The sequence below is a fragment of the Geotrypetes seraphini genome, chromosome 3, assembly GCF_902459505.1.
Source record: "Geotrypetes seraphini chromosome 3, aGeoSer1.1, whole genome shotgun sequence".
Lineage (NCBI taxonomy): Eukaryota > Metazoa > Chordata > Amphibia > Gymnophiona > Dermophiidae > Geotrypetes > Geotrypetes seraphini.
This window is the reverse complement of record NC_047086.1, coordinates 61,910,182-61,928,325: the sequence shown is the minus strand read 5'-3', so window position 1 is coordinate 61,928,325 and position 18,144 is coordinate 61,910,182. Positions and strand designations below refer to the sequence as shown.

At 44.3% G+C, this 18,144-nt stretch overlaps 1 protein-coding gene across 1 annotated transcript in view; it reads left to right on the top strand.

The window, feature by feature from the left end:
- The window catches only part of PTP4A1 (protein tyrosine phosphatase 4A1), a 64,325-nt gene extending 51,412 nt beyond the window's left edge, over positions 1-12,913 (top strand). The window contains exons 5-6 of the mRNA XM_033937156.1: positions 5,058-5,132; positions 11,568-12,913. Coding sequence (XP_033793047.1) covers positions 5,058-5,132; positions 11,568-11,685 — 193 coding nt within the window. The 3' untranslated portion in view covers positions 11,686-12,913. The remainder of the gene's footprint in view (positions 1-5,057; positions 5,133-11,567) is intronic.
- The last annotated feature ends 5,231 nt before the right edge of the window (positions 12,914-18,144 follow it).

The window sequence follows — 18,144 nt, the reverse complement described above, 5'->3', positions numbered from 1 at the left end:
GTTATGCTTTGGAGTTTGCCCATTCCCTGCCAGATCATTTTCTAGCTTCTTGTCTGGCAGTATGGAAGAAGCAGGCTTTTTGCCAGACCCTTCAAAGATTTAGATCTCAAAGCAGTACCAGTTCCCCCTCAGGAGTGTTGCACCAGCAGGTACTCTATTTACTTTGTGGTGCCCAAGAAAGAGAGGACTTATCGGCCCATCTTAGATTCGAAAGGGGTCAACCAGGCTCTCAGGGTTCCATCTTTTTGCATGGAGATTCTGGTGGTTTAGCTGGTGGAGTATCTGACTTCTCTCGATCTGACAGAGGCCTACTTGCATGTTCAAATCTGGGCCTCCCATAAGCACTTACTTCGCTTTGATCTTGGGTCAGCACTATCAGTTCTGTGCACTTCCTTTTGGTCTGGCCACGGCTCCGGATGTTCACCAAGGTTATGGTGGCGGTTGCAACGGCATTGCGCAAAGAGGGCATTCTTGTGCATCCCTACCTGGATGACTTGATTTGAGCAAAGTTGTTACAGGAGAGCACCCTGGTCATAGCTTGGGTGGTGGAGTTCCTGTAGTTGCTGGGCTGGATTGTCAACCTTTCCAAAAGTTGGTTGGAACCTTCTAGCGTCTAGAGTACCTTGGGGTTCTGTTCAACACCTCTTTGGGGAACCTCCTTGGGGAAGGTCTCCATCCCAGAGGCCCAGGTAAGCAAATTGCAATCTCGGATTCACCTGCTTATGGTGTCCTCACAGGATTTCCTCCAAGTCTTGGTCGATGGTGGCTTCAGCAAAGGAAGATCTTCCTTGATGAACTTGCTGCACTTCTTCGAGGGAGTAAACAGGCAGATAAGACAAGGGTGACCTGGTCGACATTGTATATCTGGATTTTCAGAAGGTGTTCAAGGTTCTGCATGAATGACTACTTTGAAAAATTGCGAGCCATGGAACTGAGGGTGAAATACTCTAGTGGATTAAAAACTGGCTGGCAGACAGGAAACAGAATGGGGGTAAATGGACAATACTCGGACTGGAAAAGCGGCACGAATGGAGTGCCGCAGGGTTCGGTGCTTGGACCCGTGCTCTTCAACATATTTATAAACAACCTGAAAATTTGTACGATGAGCGAGGGGTGATTAAATTTGCAGACGATACGAAGTTATTCAGAGTAGTGAAGATTCTGGAGGATTACGAAGACCTGCAACGTGACAAACACGCTCGAGAAATGGGCCGTAACATGGCAAATGAGGTTTAACATGGATAACATAAGTACTGCCATCTCCGGATCAGACCTTTGGTCCATCAAGTCCAGCGATCCGCACACGCGGAAGCCCAGCCAGGTGTACACCTGGCGTAATTTTAGTCACCCATATCTCTCTATGCCTCTCGTAAGGAGATGTGCATCTAGTTTGCTTTTAAATCCTAGAACGGTGGATTCCGCAATAACCTCCTCTGGGAGGACATTCCAGGTGTCCACTACTTGTTGCGTTAAGCAGAACTTCCTGATATTTGTTCTGGACTTGTCTCCCCTTAGCTTCAGTCCATGTCCTCTTGTCCATGTCACATTGGACATTGCAAATAATTTTTTTTCCTGCTCTATTTTGTTGATTACTTTCAGTATTTTGAAAGTCTCAATCATATCCCCTTGCAGTCCTTTTTTCAAGGCAGAACAATCCCAGTCTCTTAAATCGTTCCTCATATTCCAAGATCTCCATACCTTTTTATTAGCTTTGTTGCTCATCTCTGCACCGTCTCCAGCAGTTTTATATCCTTCTTTAGGTTGGGAGACCAATGGTGGACACAGTATTCCAAGTGTGATCTGACCATTGCTCTATAAAGCAAGTCTAACCAATCAAGTTTCAAGTTTATTAGGATTTTATATACTATGGCTATCAAGGTTATAGGTAAGTTTTTAAGAATCTTTAGTTGTAAAAGAAAGCTAATGGTGCTGGTTAGCTAGCAGAGAAGCTGCAGGGTGCATTACTAGCCACCTATAGTATCCAAGTACAATATTCTATATTGTATTTCTTTCTAGAAAGGAAAAAAACACTATTACAAAGTATTACAATATCAATTTAGAATATAAGCATGAGTTAATACTTGAATATTTAGTTTCCAGGCATGATCTAACAAAACAAATCTATTGGAAAGCTAAAACCTGACCTTTAGTAACCTATTAATATTATGGAAAGGCCCTGAATCAGATTAATCAAGAGTAACCACGTGTCAGTCTATAGCTTCACAACTGTCCAACCAAGAATTAAGTAAATTCAAGTCAAGCAGATCAACATAAGGCTTCAGTCAGAATAGCATCTGCATAATCACTGGATTTACCTTGACCAGGGGAGTTAAAAACAGCACAGAATGGGTCGGTGCCCTGAAAGACTACAGAAAAGTGTATGGGACTTAAACCCAAAGCCAGAATAGACTCCAGAAGTTGGATTGGAAAGTAAACCAATCTAAAATTAAGCTGTCTATGCCAAGTTAACGATAAATGGTGTAGCTTTTGATATTTTAGGTCAAAGTCCAAACAAGAACAACATTGCTTTGCTTGAGGTGGGAATAAATATCTCGGCACACAGCATTGCCACATAGCTACTGTTCCTCTACCTTTCATTTGATTCTATCTTTTATATATCTTGGTTTTCATGTAAACTGAAAGGGGCAGCTATTCTGCTTGACAAACTTGAAACCTGAAAGTAGCCCAAGAACTAGGATAGTTTTAAAAGGACAGCACCATAGTGGGAGAAGATGGGTGTTTTAACATCTGTGAGTTCAAGTTTTATTATTTTTAATATACCAACCAGCATGTATCTGGCCGATTTACAATGCTAAAAAAATAAAATAATTATAAGGGGGAAGAGTGAACATTAAAAAGACAGGGCTGTAAAACATAGAAAATGATAGCAGAAATATCAGTTGGCCCATCCAGTTTGCAAAAGTTGAGTACTGTATTTTCACGTGTATAACGCGCACCCGTGTAAAACACGCACACGGGTATAGCGCGCGGGAAAACATTTATGTAAATAACTTTGACAGCATGTACACGTATACCGCGCATGCTGCTTGCCGCCCCGACTCTCCTCTCACCGCTCTGCCCTTAAAGTCCTGTCCCTCCCCCTGAAGTCCTGTCCCCCCCTTGAAGGCCCGCCCCACCCTGAAAGCCTGATGCCCCCACCCTGAAAGCCTGATGCCCCCACCCTGAAGGACTGCTGGCCCCCCCACCCTGAAGGACTGCTGGCCCCCCCCACCCTGAAGGACCGCTCGCACATCCCCCCGACGTCCGATTCATTCCCCAGCCCCCCCCCCTCCCCCCGCACCATTTGTGGTGGAGAAGCAGCCTACCATGGGTTCGCGATGCCAGTGAGCCCTGCTGCTTCCTCTGCCGCGGTCCCGCCCCTTCTCTGATGTCGGAGAAGGGGCGGGACCGCGGCAGAGGAAGCAGCGCAGAGAAGGGGGCGGGACTGCGGCAGAGGAAGCAGCAGGGCTCACTGGCATCGCAAACCCATGGTAGGCTGCTTCTCCACCGCAAACGGTGCGGGGGGGCTGGGGGATGAATCTGACGTTGGGGGGGGGGGAACCAGAACCAGCAATGTAAAAAACGAATTGTAAAACGAGCTCATGCATATAACGCGCATGGTTATGCTCAGTTCGTAAAATCGTGTATACCGTGCGCGTTATATGTGTGAAAATACGGTAGCTGAAAATGGGTGGCTCCCTCAGAACCTCTGTTTCTTGAATTCAAATTGTTTCCACCAGGAGGCTGTTTATCTCCAGTTTGTCCCTTCCCAACCAGCTAGTACTTCTCTTGTAGGGACTGTTTAAGTGGGCTATTCCTGAGGCAGGGTAATAGAAAATGGCAGATCTCTGCTCTGTTCTTTTCAGTGGCCCTGTCTCTTCTAAATGCATAATATGGAGGCCTGAGAATAAAGCACATGTTGAATATCTTCAGCCGTATCTTAACATTCAGCTGCTGCCACACTCCAGAAATTAGACCTCAAACTTTCCAGGTGGAGTCAGGTCTCTGGGGGCCAAGGGTAGGAGCAAAGCTTGGGGCTGTTGCTGATTGGACACAATGTTGTGGAAATGGTTTGTCGTGTGACACACACACGGCCCCCCCCCCCCTCTCGGAATGGACATAAACAAAATGCCAAGGAAAGAACAAAAGTGGATGGGCAAGCAGCTTTCTCCTCTTGGTAAGCTCAAAAATCTCTTAAATGTGATAATTCACCCCTTCCTATCTGAGCACACTACCCGGACCCTTGTTCAAGCTCTCATTACCTCACACTTAGATTACTGCACTGCACTGGTATCTCTGTGTCGCCTCTTCCCCTTGCAATCTGCAAAACTCTGTTGCATGACTCGTCTTCTACCAACCTCTACGCTCATGTCACCCCTCTCCTTAAGTCACTTCACTGGCTCCCTATCTGCTATTGCACACAGTTCAAGATCTTATTGCTGACCTACAAGTGTGTTCATTCTGCTGCCCCTCAATATCCTCGCTTCTCTCTCCTTATACACCTCTCAGAGAACTCTGTTCCTCAGATAAGTCACTCTTAGCGTTACCCTTCTCCTCCACTGCCAATTCCAGACTTCGTTCCTTTCATCTAGCTGCCCCCTATGCCTGGAATAAATTACCCAAGTGTCCAAGCCCCTTCCCTTGTTTAAAAGGAGACTGAAAACCCATCTTTTTGATATAGCCTTCAATCCTTAACCCTACTCCTCTGCCCTCCAACCCAGCCTACTGATTAACTGTTCCCCTTAACTGTATCCATGTCGTCCTGTTTGTCTTGCCTGTTTAGATTGTAAATTCTTTTGAGGAGGGACTGCTTTCTTATTCTTTGACTCTGCAGCGCTGCATGCGTCTGGTAGCACTGTAGAAATTACTACTAGTAGTATAATTTCCTTGTTTTCAATTAACTCTAAGATTTTGATATGACTTAGATGTGTAAACATTTTTGCTGATGTATTTGCTAAGACTGCTCCTTATGTACGTTAGTTGTGTAATGTAGCTAAATGCTTTTGGAAACCCTCCCAATTGTAGTTTAAATTGAGCATTCTTTATTCTCTGACCAGAGCTCCTGTGCTAGTTGCTCTTGCCCTGATTGAATGTGGAATGAAGTATGAAGATGCAGTACAGTTCATAAGGCAGTAAGTATTCAGATTTGTTTAATGATGTTTTCTTTGCTGTTGGTGTCAAAACAATATAGTATTAAGAAATTGAACAGTTAACTGTAGCAGATATTTACTGCATTAAGAAGCCATTTAACTGTCTTGATCCAGTGAATGTGGAAGCCATTTATATATGCATAAAATCTGTTTAAATTTAACTTTCTGTAAATAAGCAGGATTCAGTCGGGCATACTAGTGGATGTTGTTGTATGGTGCTAAGACTAAACAGCTCTCCCAGAGCTCATTAAGTGTAAAGTTCTTAGCGCGTGTGGCCCTTTTTGCACATGTGCTCTGTGTGCTTATCTGCAGAACAGATGGCAAAAGCATCACTTTCCTATTAGTGAACAGGTTTCTCCTCTTATTCTATAGTGGTGTAACTTATGAAATGATGCAGGTGAAATCGGGTTATGTTCCACAGTTAGTGCTTTAGGAAGATCGGAACTTTTAACACTCAAAACACCACCTCCAAGTGCAAACTAAGAGTTGAGGAAGAGCTTGAAAGGCCTCAAGTTTATAAACATCAGTCCATGAGGCTGAAGATTTCTGTGCAGGAAGAGAATAGAGAGTATTCTAGAGTGACTGGTTCTGCACGCTCCAGTAAATCCTCCTGATTGGAGCCACTATTTCCATGCGTAATGGCTTTAAGAATCCAACCACAGAGGAGTGGTGATAGGGATCCTTCAAAATGTGCAATTCTTGACAGTTTTCAAACCTAAAGCTTAATCGTCGTAACACTAACACAGGCTTCTTGTACAATCTCTCTGGAAGCTGAATGGATGGGATTTTGTATCTGTTAGCTTCAGCTGCAGGGCAACTAAAAGATGATCCCTCCCCTTTGGGTTACCTGCCCGGGAGCTTCCTGACATGCCCAGTTTGTTCCTGCAGCTTCACTGTATGGTATCTTATCAGGTTAATTCTACTCGTGATTTGTTTTCACTTCCTATTCTTTTTTTTTTTTTTTCGCGGGTTTGTCCACATGCTGCAGATCAACTCTGTGCGAGTGATCCTTCGGCGGGAAATTGCAGACATTTTAAATTTTGTCTGCTTCCGGAGGGTGCTCTGTAAGCCTGAAACTGCAGTAAACCCTCTGGACATCCCGCAGATTGGATCGGGTCTCCAGGTTCGGGAGTCATCTCTCCCCTGGTTCGTCCAAAAAGGGGTACAGTGCAGGCTACTGCGGTTCTGAGGAGGTACACAGGGATCGGAACCACGCCGCGTGTCTTCCCTGAGGTGTCCTGGTGGCCATGATCTGAGGTGGCAGGGAAGGTGAGGCAGTCGGAAGTCCTGAAAAATCCAGTTTATTCAGCTCCTGAGGTACTGATCTTGCTTGTACTGTCTCTGTGGAGTCTGAGTCAGAGATTGCCAATTGGGGAATGGGGGGTTTCCCTGCATGCCCTGGTCTCCCTCGACCAGTAAAATCCTAATTTTGTCATTTTTTTGCGTTTTCCTGCGTTTTTGATGGCAGTTTTTTTTTTTTGTCAAAATCTGCACCCGTGGTGGCCATCTTGGATTTTCTTTAATGATCTGATGGCGTCCTCTGTGAACTGGAAGGCAGACAGATTCTTCAGCTGCCGCAGACTCCGTGATGCGGAGAAAAGGATCTCTGCACGACAAAGCCTGAAGCTCTGACACTCGCCGTGCAGAAATGATTGCCACCAGGAAGACGGTCTTAATGGTAAGATCTTTCAGAGAGATCTTATCCAGGGGTTCATAGGGCGGATGAGTCGGGGAGCGCAGGACCAAATACAGGTTCCACGATGGGCAAGGCAGTCGCAAGGGAGGCCTCGGCCTCCCTGCCCCCTGCAAGAACTGGACAAAATCTGGGTGAGAAGCCAGAGAACCCCTGAACGAAGAGGGCCCAAACAGGAGAGTCCTGCAATCTGAACACGTAGAGAAGAGACCCTTCCTGAGGCCATCCTGCAGGAAGTCCAGAACCTGAGCCACCGACAGAACAAAAGGGTCCACATGGAGCCCCACACACCAAGCCTGAAAACACCTCCAGGCTTTCATGTAGGCCGATACCATCGAATTCTGCTTGCTCTATAGGAGCGTGGCGATAACCGCAGAGGAATACCCCCTGGCCATCAAGGCTGCCCGCTCAAGCTCCAGGCCATAAGACAAAAGCAGTCCGGATCTTGAAGTGCAAATGGACCCTGTGAGTAATCACTGATGGCAAGGAAGATGCAGATCGCTCCCAGAGCTCAACCTCACAAGGTCTGCGTACCAAGGTCATCTGGGCCAGTCCGGAGCCACAAGGATCAACCACAATACTAAAGGTGAGGTCACACCATAATAATCTTAGCCATATTTACCATCCCTTTTTCTAGCATCCTGATTGCTTTTTTTTGGCTGCTGCAGATTGAGCATGTTTAATTGTATTGTCTACAATGCCACCCAGATCTTTTTCTTGGGCACCAACCCCCAAGGTGGACATTAGCATCTGGTAATGATTTAGGTTCTTCCCAGTGTGCATCACTTTGCATTTGTCCACATTATATTTCATCTGTCATTTGGATGCCCAGCCTTCCAATTTCTTAAGGTCTGCCTGCAACTCTTCACAATTTGCATGCGATTTAAGAACTTTGTACAGTTTATCATTTGCAAATGTAATCACCTCGCTTGTCCCAATTTCAGGATCATTTATAAATAAATTAAAATAGCACCGGTCCCAATACAGATCCCTGCGGCACTTTTTTACCTACCCTCTGTTTTCTATCTGATAACCAATTCCTAATCCACAACTAAATTTTGCCTCCTATCCCATGACTTTAATTTTCTCAGGCACCTCTCATGAGGAACTTTGTCAAAAGCTTTCTGAAAACCTAAATACACTATCAACTGGCTCACCTCTATCCACATTTGTTCAAAGAAGTCAAGCAAATTGGTGCGAGATGAGATCCCATTAAATCGTGTTTGTGTTCCATAACTTTATTTTTTATAATTGTTTCCACCATTTTGCCCGGCACTGGAAGTCAGGCTTAACTGGTCTAATTGCCTGGAACTCTTCAAATCAGCGAAACATTGGCCACCCTCCAATCTTCAGAGACTACAGACTATTTGAGAGACAGTTTACAGATAACTAACAGCAGGTCGACAATTTCATGTTCAAGTACCCTGGGATGAAAACCATTTGGTCCAGGTGATTTATCAAGATTTTAATTTGTCAATTTGGCTTAGTATATCTTCCAGATTCAAAAGATTTCTTTTAGTTTCTCCATATCACCCTTGAAAAATAACTGTTCAGGTAGATTTTTCATTTTCTTCTGTAAAGAGCGGACAAACATCTTCCTACTTGGGACCATGATGCCGATAGCGCTTTTTGACATTCATTCCTACTAGAACACCTGGCCTTGGTCACACACCATGAACCCAAAGCAAATACAGGACCACAACCTAAAAGTCTTAATGTACATAACTGAAACCCATGATGCCAGACTCTGCAACACTGCCAGATAAATAGATACATTTCTTTCTGAACAGTGCAAAATAGACAGCAGATGTAAATTCTCAAAACTGACACATTTCGGTTACTGAATTGAAAATAAAATAATTTTTCCTACCTTGTCTGACTTATTTTTCTTATCTTTTCCCAGGCTTTGGCTGCACTTTTGTGTCTGTGCTCTTAACTATTTCCAGGACCACCGTATCCATTTGTTTTTCTGTCCTTCACTTTCTACCCTACATCCATCTTTGGCATTAACTTTTAACCTTCATCTTTCTTCCATTTTTCTGATTCCTTTTCATTCTGCCTACTTTTCCACGTCTTCACTCCTTTCCATCCATGTGCACCATCTCCTCCCTCTTTGCCCTTCTCATTTCTTCTAGCATCTTCACTGTTCCTTCTCCCACCCCCTACTGTTGGGATCCATACATTTCTAGTGCTGCAGTCCTGCACTTATCAGGTCACAGGCAGCATGAATGAAGTATCGTATTTTTTGCTCTAAGACACATCCTAGATTTAGAGGAGGAAAACAAGAAAAACATTCTGAATCAAATTTTCCCTGCCAGGCTCTGCACCCAACCCCACACTCCTTGCCAGGCTCTGTACCCTGTCCCTCCTCTGGTGGTCTAGTGGCCTAGTAACAGGCAGGCCGGCCTAGTAGCAGGCAGGAAGGGCCCTCCCCCGGCTCTCTGAACTCTCCCTGCACCTTATTTTAGTTCCTCCAGTGGTCCTGCCCTTCTCTCAAGCTGACTCACAAACTAGCTGCAGCGTCAGTGGCACAAAAGGCAGGCACAAGCTTTTTGCGCACCTGCCTTGTCCCGCGCTACTCCATGAATGGCTGCTCCAGAAATGTGGTAATCCAATAAGTCACCTTATCTTCCAATTTTTTGTTTACTGCATTAATCATTGAACAGCCTGCCACCTGGTTTAGTTGCCAGTTTTCCCAACTTCATGCCTGCTTTGGCAGGCTGCTACTGTCTTTCTCAATCCTGAGATTGTAAATGCACCCAGTTGCAATGTCCCATCCCCAACCCAGCTAATGAACCTCCTCTGCCCCCCAGTCGGCTACTCAGACTGATTTAGCAGTGACCAACTCCCCTCCTCTGTGGCTCATTAGTTACCTGCTGTACACCAGGCAGTCCATGTGGTTGATCTCATGTTCGGAGCAGTACCTGCGATAGTCCTCCTAGATGTCCTTAATGGCGGTGATGGCCAGAATGAAGAGCGATCGCACCATCCTCATCTTGCCCTCCTTGCTCTTCACTTTCTTCTTCTCCTCCTCCTCCTCCAGGACCTTGCCCCCCCCCCCTGGTTCTTCTCTTAGCTCCCGCACCATTCTTTAATTTTTTGCAGTCTGCAATGGTTGCCAAAAAAAAAAAAAAAATCCAAAGTAACAGTATAGCAGCACTTCAAAGTCAGCTTGTTCTTTTGCATAAGAAAATGAAATGGGGTGAAGCCGAAACAGAGAAGCAGAAAGTTTCTGCTCCTAAGGGCTAACGACTCTGGCCATGCTAATCATGATTTTTTCTGAAGCAATCAGGCCAGGCACAGCAGAACAATTGCGTTGAGAAAAAAGGGGGGCAATTAAGACAGCAGGAGGTCCAGCTCAGTAAAGTAAATAGTAAGCATTAAAAAAACCAGAAACTTCTCTCGTTTCCTAAAGGGCTCGGGACTGAGCCGTACGTCATTCTTGCGAGCCCAGTTTCCATTGCAGGCGGGCTTTGGAAATCTCGGCTGGGTGGGGGATCCTAAGCTCTAAAACAAAGTTTACAACTGATTTCTGCCTCTTATCTGTGTGCGCCCAGCTGGTCCTCTGCCTGCTTTTTTGTTACTTTTTTTAGCTTACGGTTTGTTGGAAGAGGGTGGGGAGGGTCAATTCTGCTTTTTCTGTAAGGTCTTGGGAAAGATGATGCTAGTTTGAGTCAGCTGGAGGAAGGGCAGGACTACCGGAGGAACTAAAATAAGGTAATGGGGGGGTGGAGGTTGTGTATTCGCTCCATAAGATGCATCCTTATTTTTACCCACTTTTTTGGTGAAAAAAAGTTTTATGGAGCAAAAAATATGGTATATACCTGCCATTTGTGGCCCCAGAAGCTTTTCCTCTGCTACAGCTTCTATCCCTGTAGTAGAAAGCTTCTGGGGCTGCCGAAGCATCTTGTTTACTTCATTCACTGCCCGCGGCCTGAAGAGTACAGGACTGGAAACAAAGTGCTGGATACCAACAGGGGGATGATATTCTGTATAGGCTCCGCGGGCCTCCATTAGCTCATGGGCCTTGCAATAAAGATCAATGCTCTAGATGGCTTTTTGTTGCAGGTTCAAGTGTGTGAAATGATCTTCCCTCTCTTTGAAGCAATTGAAAATCTAGAGCATTTTTCTGATTTGCATACTATTGCCTTATAGTTTGACACTTTTTGCAAATATTTACAATATTTTCAGATATTGTGGGATATAAGTTCGATAAATTAAATAAAGCTTTGGGAATATATCAGTGTCCCGCAAACATTTTAAAACTGCGGCACACTAACATGGGGCCACGGCTGGAAGGCATCCAGAAATACGCGGAGGCCTTCCAGAGCCTACTACTACCATGCTGGTAGGCGGTACTGGAAAGGAGAGGTGCTGGCTGACTGCCTATAGGACGTGCCTCTTGCTGCAAGAGACATGTCCTGTAAGCGGTCAGCTGGCACTTCTCCTCACCGGAATCTTGTGGCACATCTGGAATCTTGCTGCGGCATACAGTTTGCGATGCAGTTGTGTAGATGTTCACTTTTGTGTCAGTAGTGTTGGATTCTAGAGTTTTGAAGACTGAAAAGGAAGGGTGGGGGGGACTGCCAGCAGAAATATTTATTGGCAAAGAACCTTGAAACTTTTTTCTACATCTGGTTAGTTTCTTGAAGCTGTTCAATATGAATGTTTTGAGATAATTTTCCCTTCCCTTCTGTAATCTGAGACTTCCTTTTTGCTTTCAGAAAGCGCCGTGGAGCCTTCAACAGCAAGCAACTGTTATATTTGGAGAAGTATCGTCCCAAAATGCGTTTGCGCTTTAAAGATTCCAATGGTCACCGAAACAACTGTTGCATTCAGTAGAGTACTGATTGCACTGCTTTGAGAGCAGAGGAGATAAAGTTAGACTTTGGATGGCTTCAGTGCAAACATATGAGTAATAATGGAGCTTCCACAGTGTCAAAAGGATTTGTAGGTTACAGTCTTAGCAGAAATGCAACTGCTTGTGTCAATAAGGTTAATATCCACCTGATTGGGCTTTAATGTCTCTTTTTATACATATTCTTTGCTTTGTCCCCTCTTGTTTTTGTTTTTTAAAATTTTTAGAAGTCTCCCTAAATCATGCAGTATTGAATTGCTTTGTTCCTCTCAGCTTCCCAATAAAATTTAAGCTAATATGAAGTGTAGACTAGGTGCCAAAATATCTAGCACAACTTTATTTTACTGTATCATACAGTGTAGTTACTGTAAAGTCAACTACAATTATCTGGACCTGTATCAGTTTTCCTACAGTCACTTTACTGTGGAAGATTGGACCAGTATGGTCACATGGCTGCTCCACTGTATGTTTACACAGTCTTCTCCCACAATCGCACTAGAAATCAGGATTTGCATTCATTGGTTTGCAACTTGCCACAAGTCTTGGTGGTCTTCTAAATGTTTCTGTGAACTTCAGTTTAACTTTGTAGGAAAAATGGTCACAACCCCACAGACGTTGTATATATTTAGAAAAACACCTTATCACTTGTACAGAAGCACACAAGTCTTATGTTTCCAGACAAAGCCTTACAGTTATGTTAATGTTAGCACTCACGGTGCAACAGGGAGAACATAAGAGGATGGGAGGGGCTGTTTAATATTTCTAGTAAATTGTTGCCTTTGTCTTGTGCAGGAATTATAGAATATGCCCTTTTACTTTAGGAAATATTTTTTTAAAATGTAGATGCTTTGTAGAAGCTAAATTCATTACATTTCTGGAAGAACTTATTTCTTTAACTGTACCTGTTGAAAGTTGTTTACCAACTATTGCTTTGTGTTTCTTCGAGTTTCTGCTATAAATAAGCAGACCTCACATCTGTAATATTTTGTATGCCTTTTTTGAGCTGCATAACTTAATATTTGAATACTTGATTTGTTTTATTATGTAATTGATAAAATGGTGATGTGTATTAATGTTAGTTCAACCATATTTATACTGTCTTGGGAATGTGTGGTGTTAGTTCTGTGGGAGAAAATTTTGCCAGTGTTCACCAGCTTGTAAAATCTAGTGCGAGAGCTTAAACATCTAAATAAATTCTGGAAGTGCATTTATCACAGGATCTGAGTTGTATCATTGCTGGCTTTAATTGATATTTAATTAAAGGGTATAGCTAACTTTGAGAATGTAATGATAGTGTGTGAAGATCTTTAACAAGCTAATTTGTGGTCACACAAATTCAAGTAAGAGTGCTCCTAATTTTTTTTTTAATGATTTAATTATATATTTCAAATGAAATAAAAGTACAGTGGTACCTCGGTTTACGAGTGCACCAGTTTGCGAGTGTTTTGCAAGACGAGCAAAACATTCGCAAAATCGGCGCCTCAGAAACTGAGCGCGCCTTGATTTGCGAACGCCCCCCCTCACCATCAGGCACCCCCCATCTCAACCTGAGATCCCCCAACCCACCCGAATCCTCTTCTTACTTTAGTGTAGCCTCCGCACCGGCACCAGCATGTCTTGTGCGTTGGTGTTGGTGCCGGTGCCCGAAGATGCACAAGGCCCAGCACAGGAAGCAGATCTTCGGGCACCGGCACCAACGCACAAGATATGCTGGTGCCGGTGCGGAGGTTACACTAAAGAAGAGGGTTGGGGGGGACCTCAGGTCGTGGCGGGGGGGTGCCCGATGGCGGGGGGAGGGTGCCGGTTTGCTGGGGGGGGAGCAGCGCTGCTGGCCTCGGGGGAGGGGGAGTGGGAACATATCAAAGCGAGTTTCCATTATTTCCTATGGGGAAACTCGCTTTGATAAACCAGCATTTTGGATTATGCTCATAATCCAAGGTACCACTGTAAATGAAATACATAATCCACATCAACGGGAAGAGGCAACAAGAAATTTAACAAATTGTCAATACAAAACAAGAAATATGGACCCTAACCTATCGCTACCCATTCTTCATTCTATATTTAATTTGTCCTTTAAATCTCCTAACCCATATTAAACTTTTTTCAATCAACACTCTCTCAAGCTGAGGAGTATCAGAGTAAATTATATTGTAACATTATTACACATTTGCAAGGAAATTGAAGGAAAAAAATTCCCTCCCAAAGATGCTCTTTCAGTTTCAAAAATGCCTTGCAACAGAGTTGTGCGGACCTAGCCACATCTGGGAAAATCCATATGGGCTGACCACAAAACTGAATTTTTATTCTGGAAATTTTTTTTTTAAAAACCATTTATTTTCTCCTGTGCTGTTGAAAGTTGCAAGGAGGGGTTGCGCTGGTAGAGCTCCCTCCTTTGCATTTCCCTCGACTATATCAGCTTTTGGTACTGAAACATACCTATACTCAGAAATTATTAATTCTTCAACTTTATCCCAAAAAAATAACTCCTCCAAATATCTGCATAACAAAATCTGTAGATGCCGATCTTCGTTTCCGTTCCATTTGTTCCCAGAATTTTGATCCATAGAGACTCTTAACTTATTCTTAGTGTTCCCTCCAGTAGACTCAATTCAGTATGTATAGGGCAATGCCCCCACCTTTTTGGGCCACTCTCTCTGCAGTATAGCTTGTAGCACAGTGTCCCAGACATTTTCCTCGTTTCACCATGTTTCCATGATACCGATTATGTCAAGGTTATCTTTTTCTGCCATAGCTTCTAATTCACCCACCTTATTCTTCAGGCTCCTTGCGTTCATGTACATACAATTGAGTTTGTGGCCTGTTACTCTCTTGCATTTCCTTTCCTCTTGTGTCCCTTTCGATCTGTCAGGATTTCTGTCTTGCTTATGATCCATTGAGTCTTCTCCCGCTATCTTTCTGCACCCTCTGGGTATACCGGTTCCTGAACCATTGACTGTCGGCTTTCCCCTTCTTCTTAGTTTAAAAACTTCTCAATTTCTCTCTTGATGTTGCTTGCAAGTAGCCTCGTTCCATATTTGCTGAGGTTGAGTCCATCCTTCCCGAATAGCTAGCTCTTCCCCCCCCCCCCCCCCAAGAACGTCGTCCAGTTGTGCATGAAGTGGAATCCTCCTTCCTCACACCAGCGCCGCATCCATGCGTTGATTGCTTGCAGCTCCATCTGCCTCTTCTCGTCGGTCCTGGGTACCAGCAGGATCTCTGAGAACGCTACCCTCTGCGTTCTGGTCTTCAGCTTCCTTCCTAGCATCTGGAACTGGTCCTTCAATACTTCCCTGTTGTAGTTCCTGTAGCTCACGTTGTTTGTCCCCACATGGATCACCATCGCCTTATCTTCGTCTTCCACGCTGTCGATGGTCCTATCGATGCAGATCGCTGTCTTCTAGCTTGGCTCCCAGTAGGCAGGTCACCAGCCGATCCTGTCTTCTTCCCGCTATGTGGCTGTTGACTTGTCTGGAGTTCCCTGCGACGATTGCTGTCCTCTCCATCTTCTCTTCTCTAGCCGGAGGTCCATGTCCCTGGTGTATATCCATCTCTCCAGCCATAGGTCCGTGTCCTCTGTGCACTTCCATCTTCCCTGATCCTGGCATTGGCTTGCACCAGACTCATCTTATAAGTTCCCTCTGCTGTTCCCAGATCTCACTGCTGTGTCTCCCATTTCTTCCTTGTGGTCGTCCTCCAGATGGTCTTCACTCTCTGTAGGTGTATCTCGGCAGTTCCACTGTTGCTGGTGATTTTCCAGGGTCTCCATATATGCCTCCTCGATGAACTTCTCTAACTCCTGTACTTCTTCCTCCATGATTTCCTCTTGTCTTGATGTTCTCTGCATCCCTGTCCTCCACTGCTCAAAGTGCTTCTAGTTCCAGTATTCTGCCCTCCTGGAGTCTGACTTGTTTCTTCAGGCTCTCTAGTTCCCTGCATCGAGTGCATACATAGGACTGCATCCCAGAGGGGAGGTAATCGTATGGCAGACGGTGCAGAAAACTGGGTAGCTCAACTTCCTGCTTCTGTCTGCTGTTTACATTGCTGCCCTCTTGCCGGTCTACTGTGGCTGTCCTCTGTGTCTGCTGCGGTTGCACTCTGCTCTCCTTGCTTGTTTGTCCTCTGTCTGTTGCCCTCTGCTCTCCTTTGCAGTGACTCGTCCCTTCTCAAAGGCGCTCTCACTAAGGATCTCCTAACATCAAATTGCTTGATGGGCTTCTGAGCTTTAGGAAAGCAATAAAATCCTACCTGTTCATGCATGCGGATTGTGAAAAATTACAGGCGGCCCTTAGGAAATGGAAGACTAGCTGTCCAAATGGCAGATGAAATTTAATGTGGACAAATGCAAAGTGATGCACATGGGGAATAATAACCTGAATCACAGTTACTGGATACTAGGGTCCACCTTGGGGATTAGCGCCCAAGAAAAGGATCTGAGTGTCATTGTAGACAATACAATGAAATTTTCCGCCCAATGTGTGGCAGTGGCCAAAAAAGCAAATAGGATGCTAGGAATTACTAAAAAAAGGGATGGTTTAACAAGACTAAATGTTATAATGCTCCTGTATTGCTCCATGGTGTGACCTCATCTGGAGTATTGCATTCATTTCTGATCTCCTTATCTCAAGAAAGAGATAGTGGCATTAGAAAGGTTCAAAGAAGAGTGACCAAGATGGTAAAGGGGATAGAACTCCTCTCATATGAGGAAAGACAAACGATTAGGGCTCTTCAGTTTGTAAAAGATGGCTGAAGGGAGATAAGATTGAAGTCTAGTAGAACAGGTACAGATGGATCAATTTTTCACTTATAAAAAATTACAAAGTCTAAGGGATACCCGAAGTTACAGGGAAATACTTTTAAAACCAATAGGAGGAAGTTTATTTTGTGGGGGTTTTTTTTTTCACTCAGAATAGTTAAGCTCTGGACCGCGTTGCCAGAGGATGTGGTAAGAGCAGATAGTATAGCTGGTTTTAAGAAAGGCTTGGACAAGTTCCTGGAGGAAAAGTCCATAGTCTTGTTATTGAGAGAGACACAGGGGAAGCATGGAATATTGCTACCAGTTTGGGTTTTGGCCAGGTGCTAGTGACCTGGATTGGCCACTGAAAACAGGCTACTGGGCTTGATGGACCATTGGTCTGACCCAGTAAGGTTATTCTAATGGTCTGACTCCTCAGGACAAGCTAGCAGTCAGACTTACTCCCAACCCACTGTATCTTAATAGATGTCCAACTGAAGGCTCCAAGTGTCTGCTAATCTAGAAATTGAACTACATTCACCTCATGGTACCCTTTTGCCTTAAGTCTTCTGTTCACTGCTGTTAAATATGTTACCTTGTAACCTGTTCTGGGCTCCTTGGGGAAGATGGGATATAAATCAAATTTAATAAGTAAATATACCTTAGGCTCCAATCACCAAATTTCTTCCAGCAAAAATTTGAAGCTGCTGGTCCCGGCAGTGGAGTGTGACATCAGATGCTGCCACCCTCTGCATTATAATAGTGCTGCACAGAGTCTTCCGCTAGTGTCTCTTCCTATGCTGATTTTTTTTTTTTAATTCACAAATGGTTAATTTATAAGGGACCAGCTAGTTAAGTGTCTAAAAAACAAACAAACCACACATTTAGTCTAAATGCTCTATGTATATTTGCTTTTGATAGACATTAGCTGTATAAGTGGAGACTGCTTTAACCCTAGCTTCAGGGGAGAGAATGGTGAAGGGTTTCTGGTTTGGATTTTCCTGTGGTTTAGGGAGAATAGCACTGCTATAAGGCGAGGACAATGCTGTTCAAGGGATCAGTGAGGAGCAGTGCTTTGGTAACATTAATAGCAGGGAGTTCAGCAGATGTGCTAAACCAAGGGTATTCAACTACGATCTTCAGCAGGTTGGGTTTTTGGATTTTCATCTTGAATATGAACATCCAAGGGAGGCGCTGCATGGAAATAGATCTCATGCATATTCTTTGGGGTACTCCTGAATCCATACCAAACCTCAAATGGATCTCAGGAAACTATAATACATTACTGGCCATATCAAAACTATTAAAATAAAACCTTGGATTGCAAGTAACTTGGTATGCAACTGTTAGAAAAGCAAAACATTTTATTAAATTTTAACTTGATAAATGAGCAATGTCTTGCAATACAAGTACATATAGTATACACACATCACAATTGAGCCGATGGTTTTCTCTCTGACACTGCAGGAGTGTAGTGGCTGTTATCCCAGGACAAGCAGGCAGGTATTCTCACTAGTGGGTGACGTGATCCAATGGAGCCCTGATGCGGACGCCTCACAAACAGACTTGCTTGAAGTTTCGAGTCGCCCGCATCGCGCATGCGCTAGTGCCTTCCCGCCCAGCACAGGGCGTGTCTCCTCAGGTCTTACTTTTCCGCGGAGTCGAAGTCCGTCTTCGACTCTCTGCGTGAAGTGTTTTTCACTTGTGC